Source organism: Syngnathoides biaculeatus, chromosome 6 (assembly GCF_019802595.1).
Source record: "Syngnathoides biaculeatus isolate LvHL_M chromosome 6, ASM1980259v1, whole genome shotgun sequence".
In the NCBI taxonomy this organism is placed as follows: domain Eukaryota; kingdom Metazoa; phylum Chordata; class Actinopteri; order Syngnathiformes; family Syngnathidae; genus Syngnathoides; species Syngnathoides biaculeatus.
This window is the reverse complement of record NC_084645.1, coordinates 11,790,806-11,812,399: the sequence shown is the minus strand read 5'-3', so window position 1 is coordinate 11,812,399 and position 21,594 is coordinate 11,790,806. Positions and strand designations below refer to the sequence as shown.

General features: G+C 41.2%; 1 protein-coding gene across 1 annotated transcript in view; it reads left to right on the top strand.

The window, feature by feature from the left end:
• Positions 1 to 253: 253 nt before the first annotated feature.
• The window catches only part of plekhg7 (pleckstrin homology domain containing, family G (with RhoGef domain) member 7), a 30,501-nt gene continuing 9,160 nt past the window's right edge, over positions 254 to 21,594 (top strand). The window contains exons 1-11 of the mRNA XM_061821585.1: positions 254 to 568; positions 1,063 to 1,828; positions 3,626 to 3,648; positions 5,618 to 5,730; positions 5,922 to 5,962; positions 6,279 to 6,383; positions 6,810 to 6,959; positions 7,200 to 7,295; positions 18,790 to 18,888; positions 20,056 to 20,169; positions 20,502 to 20,676. Coding sequence (XP_061677569.1) covers positions 1,196 to 1,828; positions 3,626 to 3,648; positions 5,618 to 5,730; positions 5,922 to 5,962; positions 6,279 to 6,383; positions 6,810 to 6,959; positions 7,200 to 7,295; positions 18,790 to 18,888; positions 20,056 to 20,169; positions 20,502 to 20,676 — 1,549 coding nt within the window. The 5' untranslated portion in view covers positions 254 to 568; positions 1,063 to 1,195. The remainder of the gene's footprint in view (positions 569 to 1,062; positions 1,829 to 3,625; positions 3,649 to 5,617; positions 5,731 to 5,921; positions 5,963 to 6,278; positions 6,384 to 6,809; positions 6,960 to 7,199; positions 7,296 to 18,789; positions 18,889 to 20,055; positions 20,170 to 20,501; positions 20,677 to 21,594) is intronic.

Here is a 21,594-nt window from a genome sequence, read left to right as displayed (position 1 = left end):
TTTTAATTCAGATGGGTAAAATAAAAAACGTTTTGTATGCTCGTCTGAAAATTGCCCTCCTCAACGTGTGGTTCTTTGGCGTTTCTACCGTTCGCTGCTGCTTTAACTTGTGTCACCCGTAAAATTTTGCCTGTAAAAAAAAAAGAAAATGATTATCGACTAAATATATACACAAATAAATAAATAAATAAATAGATACATTAATTAATATGAATAAAGTTTGCACTAAATCCACCCAGCAACCTCTCAAGTGTCGCCAGAGTGTGGCGCTCCTGTTTCCATGCAGGCGGTGCTCAACTGCTCACTTTGCACCTTGCCTCCCTCCAGCTTGGCTAGCCAAAGTCTCCACGCCCTCATGTAGTCACTAGCACCTGCTTCTCCTTTTTATATAGCCGCTTGGCACACGAGCGCACACATTTCTTTTTTCGTTCCCGAAATAACATCGGAAGCATTATTATTTGGGCGATTTCGGCTGCAACCAGTCGACCAGGACGCCCCCATCCCCGGTCACGCTTGTCCTCCCTCGGCCACTCGTCGGTTGAAGTCTCGACGGTTTCCGTTCCACGCTGTAAGTCCACCTGACTTGGTTGAGCTTATGTGGCTTTCTACACTCAAGCGCTGGTTGCGTGACGCGTTTTGAAGACGTCGCTTAGCTCCTTTGTTACCTCGTGAGCGAGCCTGAAGCAGTAGGCTTGACTTTACACTTGCAATAAAATGTTAATTTCGCCGATTTAAGCTCGGAAATGTAATAAGACGCCGCTCTCCCCTTAAAGAGCATCCGTGACTTAAACTAACAGCGAACGACAGTCATTGTGTCACGCCATTGTCACATGGAATAACCCTTGTAATCCACTTTGTTGCCTTCAGCTAGGTCCCACGGTTTAGAAAGCTTGTTAAAGTCTTCTCGGGCTTGTCAAACGTAGCCATATAGTGTATGCTCAGGTGAATTCTCAATGTTGGGTTCTATTACCCGGTCCTGTTCAGAAGAACACCAGTGATGCATACAGATATTTTCTTGTATGTAATTAACCTGCTTTTTTTTCTATTCATTTTGCTCCCCAGAATCTTAACATTGACGTGAATTATGTTGGAATGCTGCAGGATCTGACCTTTTATCACAAGAGGCAAGGCAGGCAAACCCCTGAACCTTACACTCTCTGATAGCCTGCTACTGTACGATGCCTTTGAGGCTAAAATGTCTCAAATGAAGCATGTTGTCATGAAAGACAAAGGCCAGGATGTTGGAACGAAGTTGGAGTGGAGTTACATTGAATGGGTGAGAAATGAAGTTGTCACTTCAGGTGTGGCGAATGCAGAGACACAAACAGATCGAGGCCCTTTTGAGCACAAGGGGTGCCAAACCAGCAACCCGGTGATAATGCACATCGATCTCACACGGACACACTCCAGACTAAGGCATTCAACCTTGCTAGATCGTGATGGCATGGTAGCACCTTTCTTCCAGTTCGACCGACAGGCTCCCGGCCGCATCTCAACCTCTCCCACCTTGAGGAGGATGAGGAGCACCAGGCGTCCAGCTTCGGTCTCCCAGGATTCCGCAAGGATGGGTATTACCAAGGAGGAGCCCTCCCCTGCAATTTTGTCATCGCCTTTACACAGAATAAAGTCTCCCCTCGCTACAAGCCCCCTCCTGTCTAGTGGCGAGGTCTGTCACGAGCAGCCACCAAGTTCATCCTGTGGCCGACAGAGAACCAGATCACATAGATCAAAGACCTTTGACAATGGTATTGCTTCCATGAAGCCAGAGTGTCGAAGTGCGCATCCTACTATTGTTAAAGATTTTGGCTTTCCTGATAGTGAATTACAGGTGAGCAGTGGTTTTTTTTTTGTATGTTTAAAAAATGGTGCAGCACCAGCCACTTTGTTAGGGTACTACATACCAGTACGCACTCTAGCCGTATGGTGCCAAATTTTATAGACAAATAAATGTTTTTTTTTTTTTTTTTTTTGGGGGAGGGGGGTATGTCTGGACAAAATCTGCATTCTTTCCTAAAAAGAAGAAATTATGAAATGTATAGTTATGCCCCTCGACACATAGTTGCCAGAAACTGTATATACAAATTTCACAATTGAGTCATTGTTCTGTAATAAGTAATGAACTTCAAATTGCTGATTCTGGTGGAGCCACTGCAGGTGAAATAATAATTTGGTGAAATGCAAGATGTACTTGGTTACATGGATTGCACAAATTTTGACAACTCAATTTAACCCATCACAGTAGTGACACTGGAGAAATGGGCATCGTTCCAGCACCTGTAGTTAAGTTGGGGTATTGCTTTGCCTTGCTGACAGAGGACATATTTTGTATAATTTCCTTTAATTGCTTGTGTAAATTTGTCTACCCACCCATCAAGTAAGCAAACTTTTTTTGAGCTAGCCATTTCTGTAAATGTCTGTGATTAGGATATTCTACATTTTGCATGGATACCTCCCCATGTGTTGTAGCTTTTCTGCTGCACCTAAACAAAAGCCATACTTGGCATTGGTATGCCCCCAGTTGAGGGGGCCTGGGTGTGCCGTGGTTTGTATGTGTGAGACAAGACCTCCCCTTAAAAATGCGGATTTTATTTCATATTACTGGTATTTCTTAAAAGTGGTTTAAAATGTGTTGTAATTCTTACTCCGTGAAGGTTATGATGAAATGTCACAGACATTTGCGAATTGGGTCAAAATTCTAAGAGGAAAAAATGCAGTTGGAGGGGGAGCACTACTCATTTACAATTCCTGCACATATCCGTATACCACAGGAGGGAATTGAACTCAAGGCCCTTAAATGTGAGGGCGCATTACACTGTGCGGTGCAGTCTGTTGTGGATTTTAATCCACAGCCAGTAAATTAAATTGTTAGACATTCCTTCCTTGTGGAAGTCCGATCAGGCTCATTCTTTGTTGCCCCCCTGGGGTGGTCATCCACAATGCAAGCTTTTGACAGCCAATGAATCAGCAGTTACATGGACTGACAGCTCAGAGCGAGCCCACTGCCCGGAGATGCCTGGGAAGTGCTCTGAGCCCTGGGCCGCCGTTCACGGCAGTCAGCAGTCACCCAATAATGGAGGGGTCACTGAGTGATAGGAGAAGATAATAGAAGATCTTTTCATCAGCTCCTGCTATTTAACAGAGCACATTCTCAATAGAGTACTGGCATTCTCCTCAGATATCGTGGGGCTTTTGAATCTGAGCGACCACTTAAAACACTGTTTCAAAGTTGAATGTCTTTGAAAGTGATATAATGGCAGCATTTGCTAGAAGAGCCCTCTGCATTGCCCATGGAATGCTGAGTGTACTCTAAAACAAAACTGTAGCATGGTTTTTACCTCTAGACTTTTTGTAGCTGTTAATTATTTAGGATTATGCTGGGAAAAAATTGACCTCAATAGATTTCTACAAAACCTTGTTTTGGCACATGAGCTAAGGAATACAAATAAATCATCAGATTTTTTTATTTACTTTTTAAGCCTCCCACAATTTTTTTAATGGCATATTAATGCCAATGACAACATTTAGGAATGTTAAGGATGTATAAAATGTTTATATACACATAGTTGGTGCTGATCCAATTTGGAGTTTGAAATTGGGCACTGACTGCATTTTGCTCTTTTTGCAGGAGAAGGACCATTGTCCTAATAGGTGAGTATTTTGTATGCTGAGTCAGCATCATCCCATACTCGATTTGACCTTTTGGGGGGAACATGTTAGAATATCAGGAATGTTTGAAGCTACCCTTCCTCTGTCCTATTGAATAGTCTCTAATTGTCACGATGAGCTGGTTCTGTTATGACTGGATGTCGGCACAAAAACATTATCCGCCCCACCTTGTTCTGGCACTTTGAGGGGGTTGCCTTATGTCACTGGGTCCCCGTGAACAAGGATGATGAGACCTGTTGTTTAAGGAACCCCATTGAGCAGTCTTTGTTGCTTGTGTCTTTTGTTAGTGGAGCACAGTTAAGTTTTGAGAGTCCCATGGTTATGTGTGGACTAGACAAAACCTCATTAATACTGTTTTCTGTTACTGCCACCCACACCCCACCTAATGGGCAACTGAGCTGTTCGCTGGCTGTATAATTAGGCAGCTATTGTCTCTTTAATTACACGCTGGCACCGCACTGCTTACAGTGGCCCAGCCTTGCAAAGGCATTGGCGGAGGTTGTTATGTTTCCGTGCATCATTATTTCCCTTGTTTGGCAAGGAACAAAGCACCCATTTTTCCAAGTACCCTCAGTGGACACAGTGGCGGCTTTCTGAGTGGCCACAAAGCAACAGCATGTCATTGTGAGGATGCTGCGGAATGAAGCGCACGCACACGCTCTGACCTGGTTTGCAGTGAGGGTTCGTGCCTCTTCTAATCTCGTTAGCCCTGTATCCTCCTCAGGTCCTGCCGCCCACTCGCTATTATCTCATTTAATGTTGACTCTGTATAACTTTACCTGAAAGATCAGTTTGCACTGTCATAGTTCAACAAGAGTGAATGCCACTAACTTATCCGACTGCATTGATTCCTGCCTGCAGGTGTCTGTGCTTGCTTGTCAAATGAGCTAGCTCAACTGTAGAAATGTAAATTCAGCTTATTGTGTGCTGTCAGGAAGAAAAGACCATTACTCCTTTGCATGTTGTATGTGACGTTCCTCTTTCTCTTGCTTCCTCTTATCGTTGATTATTTTACATTAAATTTGATTATTATCACTATCTTGAACTTGTAAGAGGAGCTCCTCTAGGAGTTTTACTTTCGTTAAGTGCATGATGGCTGAATAAGCTTGTTTACAGCACATTAAAAACTGTGATCTGCTTTCCCAAGTTCTTTTGCTCTGAACCTTTTGTCTATTAAGAAGTGAAACCTCAGAGTTGTCACTGGCCAACTGTCATGACATGTCAGGATGCAGCAAGTGAACCTTGAGGTATCCTAACAGCCCTCCCACCAGCAAGAAAACAAAAAACACGTTCTGCTATGCTTTGCAAATATAACTGTGTAAATGTAAAAATAGAGTCCATACTGAACCAACAGTATCCATCTTGGAACTTTGGCTTTCTATATGTGTGAAATTGAACATTAACTTTACAGCATGACTGAATGACAATTATATGTTTATGTTTACACTCTCCCTTAATTGCCACAGAGAATACATCAAAACACTTGAACAGTAGATGCATGAACTTTGCCTTGGGCTAAACGGAATACCTGTTACTCCGCAGCCACAACATGCCTCAGTAACTAACAGTGGAAGGCCACCAAGAGTATTAGAAGTGCCACAGAGCCGTGGCGTGGCTCTTTTAGCTCATATGGGGTGATACCTTTGACACTAAGCATTTCCGTCAAAAAGCCAGAAACATAGTACTTTGTTTTGCTAATTTTTCTCTACTCCACACATGTTGTAAATAGCCAATTTGCTGCACAGTGCAGATGGTATTTCACTGGCATTTCAAAAAGAGTGATTTCTGGAATTTATTTATTTCCTCCTGACGTACAGGAAATATCTCTATCAATGCTGTACTGCTTGGATAAATGTGACAAGACTAATCGAAAGGCATGAGCTAAGAAGCATTTTTGTGTTATGTAATTAGGTAAACGAGGACCTCATTTATTTTTTTCTGTCTACTTCAGTCTACAGGAAAGGAGGCGGAGCTCTGTAGTGGTCTGCTTACCTGGCTTGGATGTTTCACCTGGAGACCTGTTTGTATCTAATGGAGCAGCTGACATACTAAACAACATTTCTGGTAAATTTTCATCTTGTGCACTGTATATTGGCTCACCATCTGGGCAGAATGCCAGTGATAACTTTCACTTGACTGCTTTTGCACGAGATGGCATCCAAATATCTCTAGTCTTTATCTGCCAGGTTAGTGCATCAGTCTTTTGAAAATACTTGCTCCCTTTGTAATGATCGCTCTTTGATGCATTTTTGCAGACACAAAGAAGTCAAAATGGCCTTTTTCAAGGCGTAGCACAGTGAGTCATATTTATGTTATAAAGGCTGTTATTTACTGTATGCTTGTGTTAATGGTTTTTGATATTTTGTGTGTTGAGGTTTCAACATTGTTCTCAGACCCATTTCACTAAGCGGATTAATATGATTCCTCATCCCTTTTTTCAATTAGTTTGCCATTGGTGTACATGCCACTGTAAGACCTGAGCCAAATTGGTTAGTTAACATTTTGAGTATGAAAGACTGGGCTTGAATGCGCATGGGCGCATGCTAACACATTTTTTTGTTTGCGTAACACACACACACACACACACCCAATGATACCTTTTTAACTTTCAGACTAAAGGGAAGTCTCAAACAGGAACATCCGTATCTGCTATTGAAAGGTATCTCTCAACAGCAGAAATTCAGGACTGGAGGAACTCTGACCTTCAGAAATATAAGGTGAGAAACAGCCTCTGTCAGCAGCAACAGAAGCACCGTGATATTTGTTGTGTAAATACAGCTCCCTGTACTGCGAGCAATTTTGAAGTTCCTGTGTTATACAAGTTAAGATACGAAGACACCCAGATTTCTAATTTAATTTTCTAATTTCTAATCTCTTCAACGTGCCACTCTCAAATAACAAATTGTGCAAGAACCTGATTTTCTACACTGTAGCCATCCAACATATAAAAATAAATACACACTGCACATGCTTGAGTAGATCACCATGGTTGGAGGAACATCACGGAATCTCCCCCCCCCCCCCCCACACACACACACAAACAAAGGACAGAAAAGAAAATATGATTGACATCTCACTTTCATTTGTGGCTTTGTATTAATTTCTTGGTATGTGCTATATACACTTTGGTCGTTTTTGTGCAGGACTACACAATGGCAGAGTTCGTGCAGGACCAGTCCTCCCAGTGGAGCGCCACCTCTGAGCCTGTTGGCTTTAAAAGACAAGAGGCCATCTGGGAACTCTTCACGAGCGAGTGTGTTTACTTCCTGGATCAGCTCATGGTTCTCAAAGAGGTGATTTTCTCCCCTCAATGCCTTCTAATGTGTGTGCACACAGAAATATACACACAGCGCTACAAACAAACACACTAAACCCAAGCAAAACTCAACACCTGCTGCTTTGTTCCTTGCATATTCCTGATGAATGCCTGACTCAAAAGTCTTTTGGTTGTCTGTGCTTTAGAGTTTCAGATTACAAATAAGCACAACACTAGTATGTCTAAGCCGATTGTCTGACTCCTTTGTTGCATTCAGGTGTTTTTGGCTACACTCACAAACCTGCAGATGAGATCCTGTCTGGCTGATATTGACACCTGGAGGCTGTTTGCAAACCTCAGTGAGCTTTGCCTGGTGAGATTGAATGCAAACGCAGCAAGCGTTGAATAAATCATCCCAAATGTTGCATTATCCAACTGTAATGTGCAGTATAAATGGCAATGCTTTTATCTCAGCAACTATGCAAAACTAAATAAAAAAATAAACACAATACTCTTCTTGCTCACCTTAAAAACAACAAAAGATATGTCTAGAAGTGCTACAAAAACTAAAAGACGCAATACCCTGGTTTGTGTAAAAAAAAAAAAAAAAAAAAACACCCAAGGAATTTTTCTGGTAGACTGTGCTGCCCTGGTACGACATACAGATATTCCAATTGCATTCCAATCAGAATCTGGGTTAGAAAGCCAAATCGAAAAAGTATACTCCGTGTGAACACATCAATTGGAATAAATCTGAATTGAGTTTCATAGGGGTCGAAAAGTCTTGCAGCGGGTGAACTATGTATTTAACATGTCACCAATTTATTAAGTATATAAATTTAGTATTAAGTGAAAATTTCCCCAGACACCCCAAGTTATTCACACATGAGAAACATGAGTACAGAAAATAAACTCACAATTTAAGATGTGCAATAATGTGAAATGACACAGGGAAAAAGTATTGAAAATATTAAAATTAACTTTGTACAAAACCCTTTGTTTGCAATGGCCGTGTCAAGACTTTCTGTATGGAGAAAGTCTCATGCACTACTCTGATGTGATTTTGGCCCATTCTACACAAGCGTGCTTCAAATTTTGAAGGTTCCCTGAGCTTTTATGAATCTTGAGCTGCAGTTTTCTTTCCATAGATTTTCAATTGGGTTCAAGTCAGGTGATTGGCTGGGCCATTCAAGCATCTTTATTTTTTTGGAGGGAAAACCAATTGAGAATATCCTTGGCAGTATGTTTTGGATCATTATCCTGCTGAAATGTCCACCCTCATTTCATTTTCACCACTCTCTTAGATGCCAGCAGATTATTGTCAAGAACGTCTCCGTACATTTGCCCATTCATCCTTCCTTCAGTAATGTAAAGTTTACCAGTATCATTTACTGAAAAGCAGCCCCACAACGCCTAACTTAACTGTTGGTATGGTGTTTTTCGGGTGATGTGCAGTGCTATTTCTCCTAACCTGGCATGCATTATGGCATCCAAAGAGTTCATTTTTGCTCTTATCTGGCAGGCAGACGATATTCTGCCACTGTTTAACTTGCTTGTCCAAATGTTGTGTTCAGCAAACTTTAAATGAGCATTAACATTTTTTTTCCAGCGATGGGTTCTTGAGTGGTGAATGTTTGTACAGGACATGGCGGAAGAGTGCATTACTCACTCTTTTCCTTGAGACATGACCTGCTAATTCCAGGAGCTCATGTACAATAGATGCGCATACACAAAAATGTGGTGTACGATATTTTTCACGGCAAAGTTCAGATGTATCAAAAGTGGAATGTGTGGTGGGTCAAGCCAACTTCAGAACTGGCGTATGGACGTTTTTGCACCTGTTAATGCTTTAGCGACAGGTGATGCTTGGAACTTATCATACATCTGCACGTCAGGGAAACAAACAGGGGTGATGAACAATTAATGACCGGCAACATTTAATTTCAGTCATTTAATAGAGGCAAGCACTCAGAATTAATGTTAACGGGATAAGCCGAAAGAAACTTTATTTAATGAATCACCTATTTGTAAGGACACATGAATTGATCAAGGTTCAGTACATTCCAAGGACTTTTTGTCTCCATGCATGCAGCTGCAGCCTGGAGTTGCAGAGTAATTGCGTCAGAGACGCCAGGAATGGTGGATGAATCCTACGAGTCTGTGGCGCCACTGACGCCAGAGATGGTGAAGGAATCCCCTGAACATGTAGCGTGTGGCTAAAACGCCACTGATTTAAAAAGTCCTTTGAATTTACTTAATTTGAACTTGTACATCGGTAATGCATGATTACAATTTGTCATGAGGACTTTTACAGCTCTTTTTAAAAAGTAATTTCAACACATTTTAAATTACGTGCAACTAATGTGCATGTTCAAATTAAGTAAATTCAAAGGACTTTTTTTCAAGTGTGCATGTCCTATCCTGTGTATTAAAGTAATACATTGAGTAATCAAACAGAATCAAAGTTTTTCTATTTCAATTCAAAACATTTATGCAAGTACTTGAGATAATAAGGCTGAGTAGTATAGACTACTGGATGGACGCATTTGTCATGTTATAACAATACATTGTGTTTACCTTCGGATTAATCATTTAGCTCCATGTGAGCACAGCCACCCATGATTGCAGTGGCTCTCCTCGAATGGGGTTAGGCCCTCCTCGACGGTTCTTCCACCTTTTTTGGCCATGCTTTGCCGGTGGCCAGCTGTCCTCTGCTCGACATTCACCTTAATGTCTGACCACTTATTTATTTATTTTTTTGGGTCAGTGTGTGCGCTGTTCTGGCTCTATTGCGTTGACAGCCGCACACACGCCGTCTCATCCATTCCACTTGTGCCTGTTGTTAATGCTGGAGGAGAGCGAGCCAAAGAGGATTTTCTTTCGTACCTCCACCTCATTGAGCAACTTCACATTCAGAAAAAATCTTTCTTGGTTGACTTGCTCATTTCCCTTTTTTATCTTTCTTGGTTGCCTTGCTTATTTTCCTTTTTTTTTTTTCCCCTGATCATGTTGTGATTGGGATCTCAGTTGCAGGATTCATTTAAATATCACTTGGATATTTAAATGACAGCGTGGACAGGGACTGGTTAGCTATCGCCAGTGCTATCGTCATAGTCTGTTTCATAGTTTTTGATGATTGTTGGCTAGCTGCAACTACTTTTTCTCCATTATAATGATCTAAATGTTGCTCTCTACATTTCATCAGAACCAGCTTTAATGGCCAAGTGTGTAAAAAACACACAAGGAGCTATTTCATTAACTATTTCGTGTGCAAGACTCTCTCTGTACTTTACTCATTTTTTGAGGAGTACTTTTTACTTTTACTTGTAATATTGTCACAGTACTACTGCTTGAGTACAATATTTGGCTACTTCCCCCACCTCTGGAACGGACATCCTCTATTGCTCTTACGTTTTAAGCAACATTGTTGCTCCTCAGATAAGCCCGTTGGATTTGTTGCACCAGTCTATTGTATTTTTGCATTGAGTGATGCAGGTCGTGGCCCTGGTTGTGGTCTCAGGGGAACAGCAAAGCACACGTGACATCTGCAACAAAAGTTGATCCGCTAGTGCATCTTGTATTAATTAGGAAATATGTTGTACAATTATCCAATTTGTTTATAGTTATTAAATGTATTAAAGTGACAGAGTGATCTTAGAGATCATATCACAAAACAGACTGAACTAATTTCAAATTTAAAAATGACCAATAAAAACTGAAATATTGTACTTAATATTTTCCAGAAGGATGCGTTTGGGATTAGCCCATCAAATTAGGAATATGAAAAACAAAGTAAAACAGATGATGGTTTTAATCAGTTCTTTTCCAGAATGAGAGTGCTTAAAGAGGAGGATCCGATTCATGTGGCGCAGGTTGAAGCACGAATCAAGTGCAGTTGTAGATGGGCCTAAAGTTGGAGGCCAGAACAAAAAAAGGCAAAGAAATGAGGCAAATTTAATTTTAAATTTTGATATCAACATGTACTTGAGTGGTGTGAAGGTTTTCTGCATGACGAAAATTGTATTTTTGCCTTATTTTACTCTTCAGATTACTTTATAATAAAATCATTCTCGCTCGGGGCCTGGTGGATAACTCTTTTTTTGGGAGGGTGGGGTGAGGTGTCACCTGTCTGTTGTACCAAATTTTTATTTCTTGATTTTGGAGGGTGGGGTGAGGAGGATGTCACCTGTCTGTTCTATAAAATTTAATTTCTTGTCTTGTTCTTTATTTTAATGTATGGATTACTTGGGTTGCTCCCAACATCTGGTGAAATTTTCAGGTCGGTACCACCTTTGGAAGTATATTTCCAGAAATGATGACTGGTTAGTGCAAACCGAATTCCAATTAAGTTGGGATGTTGTGTTAAGCAAATAAACAAAATAGATTGATTTACAAACCGTGTTCAACCTATATTTAATTTAATACACTGCAAAGACAAGATATTTAATGTTTAAACTGATAAAGTTTCTTAGCAAATAATGATTAGCTTGTAATTCGATGGCTGCAACGCTTTATAAAAAAGCTGGGACTAGTTCATGTTTACGATTGTGTTATAATCACCTTTCAACAACATTTGATAAACATTTGGGAACTGAAGACACTAATATTTGAAGATTTGTAGGTAGAATTTTTTTTTTTCCCCATTCTCGCTTGATGTACAGCTTCAGCTGTTCAACAGTTTGGTGTTTCTGTTGTCATAATGTCATAATCACTTCATAATGCTTCCCACACATTTTCAGATGGGAGACAGGTCTGGACTGCAGGCAGGCCAGTCTTGTAACCGCACTCTTTTATGCTGTTGTAAAGTGTAGAATGTGGCTTGCCATTGTCTTGCTCAAATAAGCAGGGTTCTCCATGAAAAAGATGTTGCTTGGATGGCAGCATATGTTTCTCCAAAACAATTCGGGTACCTTTCTGCATTAATTGCTCCTTCAGAGATGTTAGTTATTCATGCCATTGGCACTAAAACAGCCCCATACCACAGAAGCTGGTTTTTGAACTTTGTGTCCATAACAATCCGTATGGGTCTTTGGCACGAAGGACACAAATTCGACAATTTCCAAAAACAATTTAAAGTGTGGGCTCGTTGGACCACATAGCAATTTTCCACTTTTCATCAGTCCTTCTTAGATGACCTTGGGATCAGAGAAGGTGGTGGTGTTTCTGGGTGTTGTTGCTAAATGGCTTTGGCTTTGCATAGGAGAGTTTTAAAGCAAAGGAAATTTATTTGTATAGCGCATTTCGTACACAAGGTAACTCTGTGCTTTACATAATTAAAAACATTAAAATACAGAACAAAATAAACATTTTGAAAAAGTACAATTAAAACAGCTTTTAGTGCAAGAAATATCACAGAAAAGTGGAAATAGTCTAAAATGCATGAGAAAAAATTGGATTTGAAAACACTCACACTTGGGGATGACGTGTTGGCAACCTATTCCATTTTTTTTTTTTCGGCAGCATAATAGGCAAATATTGCTTCACCATGTTTGCTTTGACCTCTGCACTCCATTATTACACTAGAGTGAGTCGATCTCAGAGCCCTACTGATTTATAGACCAGTAACAGAACTTTAAAATCTATTCTAAAACTGAGTAAGTACAGTGTAAAGACTTTAGAATTGGTGTTATATGCTCTGACCGCTTTGTTCTGGTCACAACCTGACCTGCAGCTGTTTTATGCTCTTTTTGGGGAGCCCAGTCAGATAACCATTACAATAGTCAAGTCTATTTGAGTTAAAAACATGGATGAGCTTCTACTGGTTTGCTTGACACATGCAAGCCTTCACTCTAGATAGTGTCTTGTGAAAGTATTCAGCTCCCTTGAACTTTTCAACCTTTCGCCACATTTCAGGCTTCAAACATAAAGGTATTAAATTAAATTTTTTTTTTGTCAAAGATCAACAACAAGTGGGACACAATCGTGAAGTGGAATGAAACTTTTACTTTTAACAAATAAGAACCTGAAAAGTGTGGTGTACAGTATTATTCGGCCCCCTTGCATTAATACATTGTAGCGCCACCTTTTGCTGCAAGTATAGCTCCAAGTCGCTTGGGGTTTGTCTCTACCAGTTTTGAACATCGAGAGACTGAAATTCTGGCCCATTCTTCCTTGCAAAACAGCTCGAGCTCAGTGAGGTTGGATTGAGTGCGCTTGTGAACAGCAGTCTTCAGCTCTGCTCACAGATTCTCGATTGGATTCGGGTCTAAACTTTGATATGGCCATTCTAACACCTGGATATGTTTGTGACCTATTCCTTTGTAGATTTGGCTTTATGTTTTGGATCATTGACCTGTTGGAAGATACATCTTCATCCCAGTCTCAGGTCTTTTGCAGTCTCTAGCGACTTTTCTTCCAGAATGGTCCTGTATTTGGCTCCATTCATCTTACCATCAATTTTAACCATCTTTCCCTCCTGAAGAAAAGCAAGCCCAAACCTTGAGGCTGGCACCACCATGTTTGACAGTGGGGATGGTGTGTTCACGGTGATAGCTGTGTTGGTTTTACGCCAAACATACCGTTTTGCATTGTGGCCATAAAAGTTAAATTTGGGTTTCATCTGATCAGAGCGCCTTCTTTCACATGTTTGGTGTGTCTCCCAGGTCAGGTCAAACTTTAAACAAGACTTTTTATGGATATCTTTGAGAAATGTCATTCTTTTTGCCAGTCTTCCATAAAGGCCAGATTTGTGCAGCATACGGCTGATTGTTGTCCTATGGACAGACTCTCCCACCTCAGCTGTAGATTTCTGCAGTTCATTCAGTGATCATGGGCCTCTTGGCTGCATCTCTGATCAGTCTTCTCCTTGTTTGAGGTGAAAGTTTAGCGTGACAGCCGGGTCTTGGTAGATTTGCAGTGGTCTTATACTCGTACTATTTCAATATGATTGCTTGCACAGTGCTCCTTGAGGTGTTAAAAGCTTGGAAAATCTTTTGTATCAAAATCCGGCTTTAAATTTCTCCACATTATCTCGGACCTGCCTGGCGTGTTCCTTGGTCTTCATGATGCTCTCTGCACTTTAAAGAGAACGCTGAGACACAGGTGGATTCTATTTATCATCATCAGTCAACATTGGATCATTCTGAGATCCTCACTGAACTTCTGCAGTGATTTTGCCCCACTGAAAGTAAAGGGGCCGAATAATATTGTACACCCCACTTTTCAGTTTTTTATTCGTTAAAAAATGATGAAATATCCAATAAATTTCGTTCCACTTCATAATTGTGTCCAACTTGTTGTTGATTCTTGACAAAAAATGAAAATTTCATGTCTGTGTTTAAAGCCTGAAATATAGCAAAAGTTTAAAGTTCAAAGGCCCCGAATACTTTCATAAGGCACTGTACATTCTTGAGATGGTAAAGGCAGTTTTAGTAATTGAAATGCTGTAACTGACAGTCAGGTCGGAACCTATTAGAACACCAAAGTTTCAGACTTGGTCTTGCCTTTTTAAAATGAGTCCAGGTATTTACGATTAATACTTTTTTTCCTTTATTGCCAAAAACAATGATCTGTTTTGTTGAGGTTTAGTTGAAGGAAATTTTGGCTCATCCAGTTATCTGCCTTAGACAGTGGCACAACACCTCAATTGAACTGTGGTCATCTGGAGACACTGCTACATCTTCATCTGTCATCTGCATAGCTATGATAGTCAAAACTAAAGTTCTGGAAAATTTGAGCGAAGGCTGGTACAGGCTGAACAGGAGGGGTCCAAGAATTAACCCTTGAAGGACCCCATATGTTCTAAGATGCACGTACGGATGTAGTTCCAAACTGTATTTACTGACATTGTTTTCCTGATGTGTTCCTGAGCCCATGTGCTGATGTCCTTTATACACTGTCAGTTTTTGATGCAGTACGGCCCGAGGGCTCGAAGGTCACAGGCATCCAGTGTTGGTTTTTGGCCTTGCTGTTTACATTCATTGAGTTCTCCAGATTCTTTTAAAGTTTTGGTGATGAGTTGGACAGTAAAAGATGAAATTCCTAAATTCCTTCCAATTGTCAGTGATGAAAGTCCTACGGATTTTCCCAGAATTCCGGATTTTCAAGTTTTTATGAAAATTCCTCTGGAAAATTGAGGAAAAATTGCCTAAAATTAATCTAGATATTAGTTGACGACATTGAACGAACGTGTTTGAGTTCGTTGTCTTGCTCTCGCGAGCGTAGCCATGTTGAGGCACTAACACGAGTAACAGTAACACCCCTCCCCTCGCATTCTCTCAAGACGCCACTTATTTTTTGTAGTCTTGACATTAATTTGTGTTTATTTCATGAACATTAACTAAACAAGCCTGCTCCAAAACAACCGGTATTCACCTGGAAACAGGACATGCAAGTTTACCATACTGAGCATGTACGGAAATTAGGCCGACAGCGCATGTTCAGAGCTGCTTCACGGACTGCGAGCGCATTTACATCGAAAGTCATCAACATCATGAGCCATGTCAAAAAACTGGGGTTCTCATTGGGTCAATCGTGAGCCAGTGTGATGGCGTCCACCCCACCCAAAAAAAAAGAAAAAAAAAAACAGACTATCATCCACCTCATCGCTTGATTCAGGTGTGGCCAATACGTCGAGTGCACGCACATAAAGGCGCGTTCTAGAGAGCCGGCCTATTTACGGTCAATGCGTGCTCCTAAACTTTCAGCATTTTCAAAACATTGCGTGTATAGATCGTTCATGTTTATTCCTTTACAGACCATTGCATTTGACTGTTCTTCAAATAAAGTTTGTCAGATGAAGAATTTTTATTGATGAAAAATTTTAAATACCGTTTTATATCATGTTCTACTAATATCAATTGAAATTGGAAATGATCATTTCTGAGTTTTACATTTTAGTTTTCTATTTTAGTTATGTATTTATTTTATTTTTAATCTACAGTTGTTATATTAATCCAGTAAATTATTTTAAGGCTATCACTAATCACACCCGCAACTTTATCAGCGAGCATGACTGACCACACCCATACGTTTTTTAAATGTGCGTGCGCGTGTGTGTGTGTGTGTGTGTGGTGTGTGTGTGTGTGTTGTGTGTGTGTGTGTGTGTGTGTGTGTGTGTGTGTGTGTTAAAGGCAACTCATTATACTATTAGTATTACTAGATCTATATTTTCGTGTATTTTCTACATCTAGACTATAATGTGGGGAAAAGGACAATTTTAGATGTCTTTTTACTGAATAGTTCACTGAATTAATTTGTCTTGAGATAAGATGGCATATTTTACTGACAAATGTGATTCTGTATTATCCAGTGGTAGGGGCATGGGGGACAAAAAAATCTGGGCTTGGCCCTTGGGGAATCTCTGACTATTTTTTTTTTTGGTCAGGACTTGGAAATTTTACTTTCAATTTTTGTCTGAATGTTGTTCACAGATATCGCCAGAATGCACCACAGCCATCCATTTTCTTCACACCTTCAGTGCTCACATTTGGATTTTCAGGAATTTTCACAAAAGTCCACTTTCATCTCTAAATTGTATGTTGAGAAACATTAATTGCTTAGGCAAAAACCCAGGCGTGGGGCGAGTTTGGTGAGGCCATGGAGCAGAACTTCAGGACGGCTTCGAGGAGATTCTGGTCCACCGTTCGGCATCTCAGGAGGGGGAAGCAGTGCACCGTCGACACTGTGTATAATGGGGACGGGGCACTGCTGACCTCAACTCGAGATGTTATGAGTGGGTGGGGAGAATACTTCGAAGACCTCCTCAATTACACCAAGACGCCTTCCCACTAGGAAGCTGAGTCTGGGTGTTCTGTTGCGGGCTACCCTATCTCTGGGGTTGAGGTCACCGAGGTGGTTAAAAAGCTCCTTGGTGGCAGCGCCCCAGTGGTGAATGAGATTCGCCCGGAGTTCCTAAAGACTCTGGATGTTGTGGGCCTGTCCTGGTTTATATGCCTCTGCAACATCGTGTGGACATTGGGGACAGTGCCTCTGAATTGGCAGACTGGCTTGTTAAAGAAGGCTGTTAAAGAAGGGTGACCGGAAGGTGTGTTCCAACTATATAGAGCGATCACACTCCTCAGCCTCGCCGGTAAGGTCTACTCAAGGGTACTGGAGAGGAGGGTCCGTCGCGAAGTCGAATCTCAGATTCAGGAGGAGCAATGTGGTTTTCCTCCTGGCTGTCGAACAGTGGACCAGCTCTACACCCTCGGCAGGGTCCTCGAGGGTGCATGGGAGTTCGCCCAACCAGTCTACATGTGTTTTGTGGACTTGGAGAAGGCATTCGACCGTGTCCCTTGGTGAGTCCTGTGGGGCGTTCTTTGGGAGTACGGAGTGCCAAACCCCATGATACGACCTGTTCTGTCCATGTACGACCACTGTCAAGAGTTTGGTCCACATTGGCGGCAATAAGTCGGACTCGTTTCCGATGAGAGTTGGACTCAGCCAAGGCCGCCCTTTGTCACCAATTTTGTTCATAACTTTTATGGACAGAATTTCTCGGCGCAGCTAAGGTGTAGAGGATGTCCGGTTTGGTGGCCTCAGCATCGCGTCTCTGCTCTTTGCAGATGATGTGGTTCTGTTGGCTTCATCAAGCCGTGATTTCCAGCTCTCACTGGAACGATTCGCAGCAGAGTGTGAAGCGGCTGGGATGAGAATCGGCACCTCCAAATCCAAGACTATGGTCCTCAGTCGGAAAAGGGTGGCGTGCCTTCTCGAGGTCGGGGATGAGATCCTGCCCCAAGTGGAGGAGTTCAAGAGACAAGAGACCCCGAGGATGACCTAGGACACACTGGAGAGACTATGTCTCTCGGCTGGCTTGGGAACGCCTCTGGATCCCTCCGGAATATCTGGAAGAAGTGGCTGGGGAAAGGGAAGTCTGGGTAGATACTGGATGGATGAATGGATGGATGTTCCACTATTTTCTCATGCTCTTGTTCACAAAGAGGTGAACCTCACACCACCTTTCCTTGTGAATGACAGCAATTCAGAGAAGCTCCTTTAATACCCAATCATGGCACCCACCCAGCATATGTTCACCTGTTGATGTTCCAAACACGCGTTTGATGAGCATTCTTCAACTTTGTCAGTCTTTCTTGGCACCTGTCCCAGCGTTTTGTCATGTCTTGCAGCCACAAAATTCCAATTTGATTATTTGCTGAAGATAATAATAATAATTTAGTTTGAACATAAAATATAATTTCTTCGTAGTGTATTCAATTAAATATAGGTTGAGCTTGATTTGCAAATCATTGTAATTTGCTTTCATTTAACACAATGTCCTAACTTCTTTCGAAATGCATTTGTACTTCAGCTGCTGAATATATATCATGCTACGTTGTACTATAGTATATCTGTAATACAGTAAGCAGTTGGATCTGAATAGTCGGGCTTCGTTCCATCAGCGCACATTCTGCCTCGACCAAAACTCGCAGTGACGTCGTTTACAGTTAAATATGGCAGCTTCCTACCAGTGCTGTTCTTTGATAGCGAGGTTGTTTTTAACCACTTGTAAGTTTTTATAAAGCTTTTGCTTTATAAAAATGGAATCACAAGCATGTGGGACAACTGACCTCCATCTTGATTAATCACTCACGTGATTTTCACATTGACCTCTGTATGTTGTCTGTAACATTGGTGTTCCATTTAAATGTACTACGTATGTATACACCAGATTGGAATAGATCTCAGATGAACACTTGACAAGAGATCTTCAATCAGAAATAATTTCAGTCAGAATAACAAAAAGTCTACATTTAAACCTGCTTATTGTCATGCAGGAGACACCTCTAGGTGGATGCCCGAGCACTTTGGCTTGGTCATTTATTAACCACTCATTTGCTGATTACGAAAGATTTTATTAGGTGTCTTGTGTGTGTGTGATGTGTTATATAGTGCGTAGTGACTGGACATGATTTTTTTCATTGCAGGTAAGCTTTGGTTTCCTTAACAACCTGCTGCACGTCATCAAGGACTCGTTGGATGTCACTGATAGTAACAGAGCCACTCTGCTGGAGCTGTTGAACAAAGTAAGACTCCAGTCCTCTTCACTTATTTCTAGAATTCTTACACATTAGGAAAACAAATCATTTCACGTGAATATTTGGATTTGATTCCTGGATGTACCGACCCTTTTTTTTTTTTTTTTTTTTTTTTTTAGGGAGGGAGCAAATAATTTTGATTTGGGCAGGCAGTCGAAGCAGCTAGACATGAATTAAAATGCCAACCTTGAGTCACAAATCAAAGAGGCTTGCAGTGTGAGTCATTGCTTCCCACAGGCCTCTTCCCAAACAATTTGATGTCATTCAAAACCATTAAATGCATTAGCCAAATGCATTATTTTACTTTGGATTAGTTGAGAACTTGACAGTGTGCTAGATAGTGACAGGCAGACAATGTTGAAGCATCCGATGGTGCGACAAAAATGTGGGCCAGCAGTTTATATGCAAATGCTCAGCTGGCATGAACAACAAAACATTACATGACTGATCAAAGAGTTGATTGGTAAAAAGCTTCACTCGCAAAGCAAAGGATAACAAATGTTTATACGGCACATTTCATACACAATTACATAATTAAAAGCATTTTTAAAAGAAAAAAAAAACAGCTTATGTTGACTCAAAACAAAGAGTGGAATAAATTTAAAACTGTATACAGTGCAAGAAATGTTAAACTGGAAGTGCTTTAAAAAGCATGAGATGTTTTTAACTTGGACTTAAAAACAATCACATTTGGGGGCTGACATCACTTATGTAGGCAGCTTATTCCATTTGTATGCACCATGATAGCTAAGTGCTCCTTCACCATGTTTTTTTGGACTCTGTGCTTTACTATTTGAGGTGGGTCTGTCGATCTCAGAGCCCTACTGGGTTTCTATTCATCATAATCATCACCAATTGCCAAGATATTGAGATTTTCCTCTGAAGTTGCCGTTTATCCTCATTTAATAAGGTTCTATGAAAGGCACGTTGAACAAGTAACCAAGTTTAGTTACAATGAGTACAGGTAGTTTTCAGCCCCCCCTTAAACTTTTTATATTGTTATTGTGCACATTATATATTGTTAAAATCATTTGTTCATCATTTTCCTCAATGTACACACACACAGCACTCCATATTTACGGAAAAACACTTTAATCTTATGATAAATTAATCTGCCTTGTATCTGGCTGATATGGTCTTGTCATCTGTTGTCAGACTTTCCAGGAGAGCATATGCCATTGCTTACAGAAGTACTGCCTCAATTACGCCACAGCTTTGCTTTATCTGGACAGCCTGAAGCCCAGAGAGGACTTTGGGTCTTATGTCAAGGTAGATAAGACCACTTTTTGTGTGTGTGTGTGTGTGTGTGTGTGTGTGTGTGTGTGTGTGTGTGTGTGTGTGGTGTGTGTGTGTGTGTGTGTGTGTGTGTGTGTGTGTGGTGTGTGTGTGTGTGAGTGAGTGTGTGTGTGTGTGTGTGAGACCATCAGAGCTAACAAATTTGCCCCTGGTATTAATTATTGTAATTGAAAAAGCTGGGGCACGGGAATGCACCTTGAAAAAGAAGGCTGAATGTGTACTTATTATATTACTAACTTTTGTCATCCATCGCCTCTTTGAACTGTTCTTAAAATATTTCTCCCCATCGCTGTAATCTGTAACAGTGGTGCGAGAGCAACAAGCAGTGCCGCAGGCTGCAACTGCGTGACCTGCTGGTGGCGCCATTGCAGAGGCTGACTCGCTACCCGCTGCTCCTACGGAACATCGCAAGGCGGTTCGACTCGGAGGAGGAAAGCAGGGATGCGCAGGCTGTAGCGGAGCAAGTGGACATGTCGATATGTGAGCACCCCCTCTTCCTCCACCTGGAACAAAAGACAAATGGGCTTGTCATTCGACAACGTGCACATTCTTGTCTTGCTCTATCTAGAAGGTGTTCACTGATCACCTCACGTGTCATGTCAGCATGCATTGACTCAACTGATTGTGACTCGAGGCCTGTAGGACCAAGTTCTTATATATCTGTGTGTGTGTGTTGAGACAAATTCCCTCACGCGTCAGAGGCTTCCCATAACTGTAAAGACATGCTAAATTGCTGGGGTGTGGCACTGACGATTTGTAAACCGGATTGGCTCTAATCTATCGGCAGGCTATTACACCTATGTGTGACAGACAAGTAAACATCCCAATCTGACATGTTGGAACATGCTGACATTTTGAAATGCTTCTAAATGGGACCAAAGTACAGTACAGTAGAACCTCTTAAAGTGAAATGAGTTTTATCTCTTCTGACTTGAGTAACAACAATAAGACAAATTTTAAGAATCACTTTGCTGATTCTTATATTTTGTAAGTGTAACTTCAACAAGTCACCATTGTTTTTGGTCTCAGTGCATTCTGGGTAGTGACATCAAGTGGGTAGGTGCCCGACGTCCGCAGTAGTTTTTAGCAGTAGCCGCACTAGCAACGCCTGACAGCGAGGTGTTGAATGCTCTTCAGCCATAAGTCTGAACGTGATCAGCAAAATGAGAAGAGAGAGGAAGAAAAAAGACATGAGGATGAAGTTGACGGCTGGGAAGAAACTCGAGTTGGGGATTTTCCGTAGTGTATTTGTAGCTGCGGCTTGCTGATGCTTACTGAGAGTATCACTTCTGTTTCATTTCTCCCGCTGCCAACGGTACTCTTATGTTTTGCCTGATGTTATGAATGAATTCAAGTAATAGAGTAAAGTTGTATGGATACCTTTTTTTTTTTTTTTAC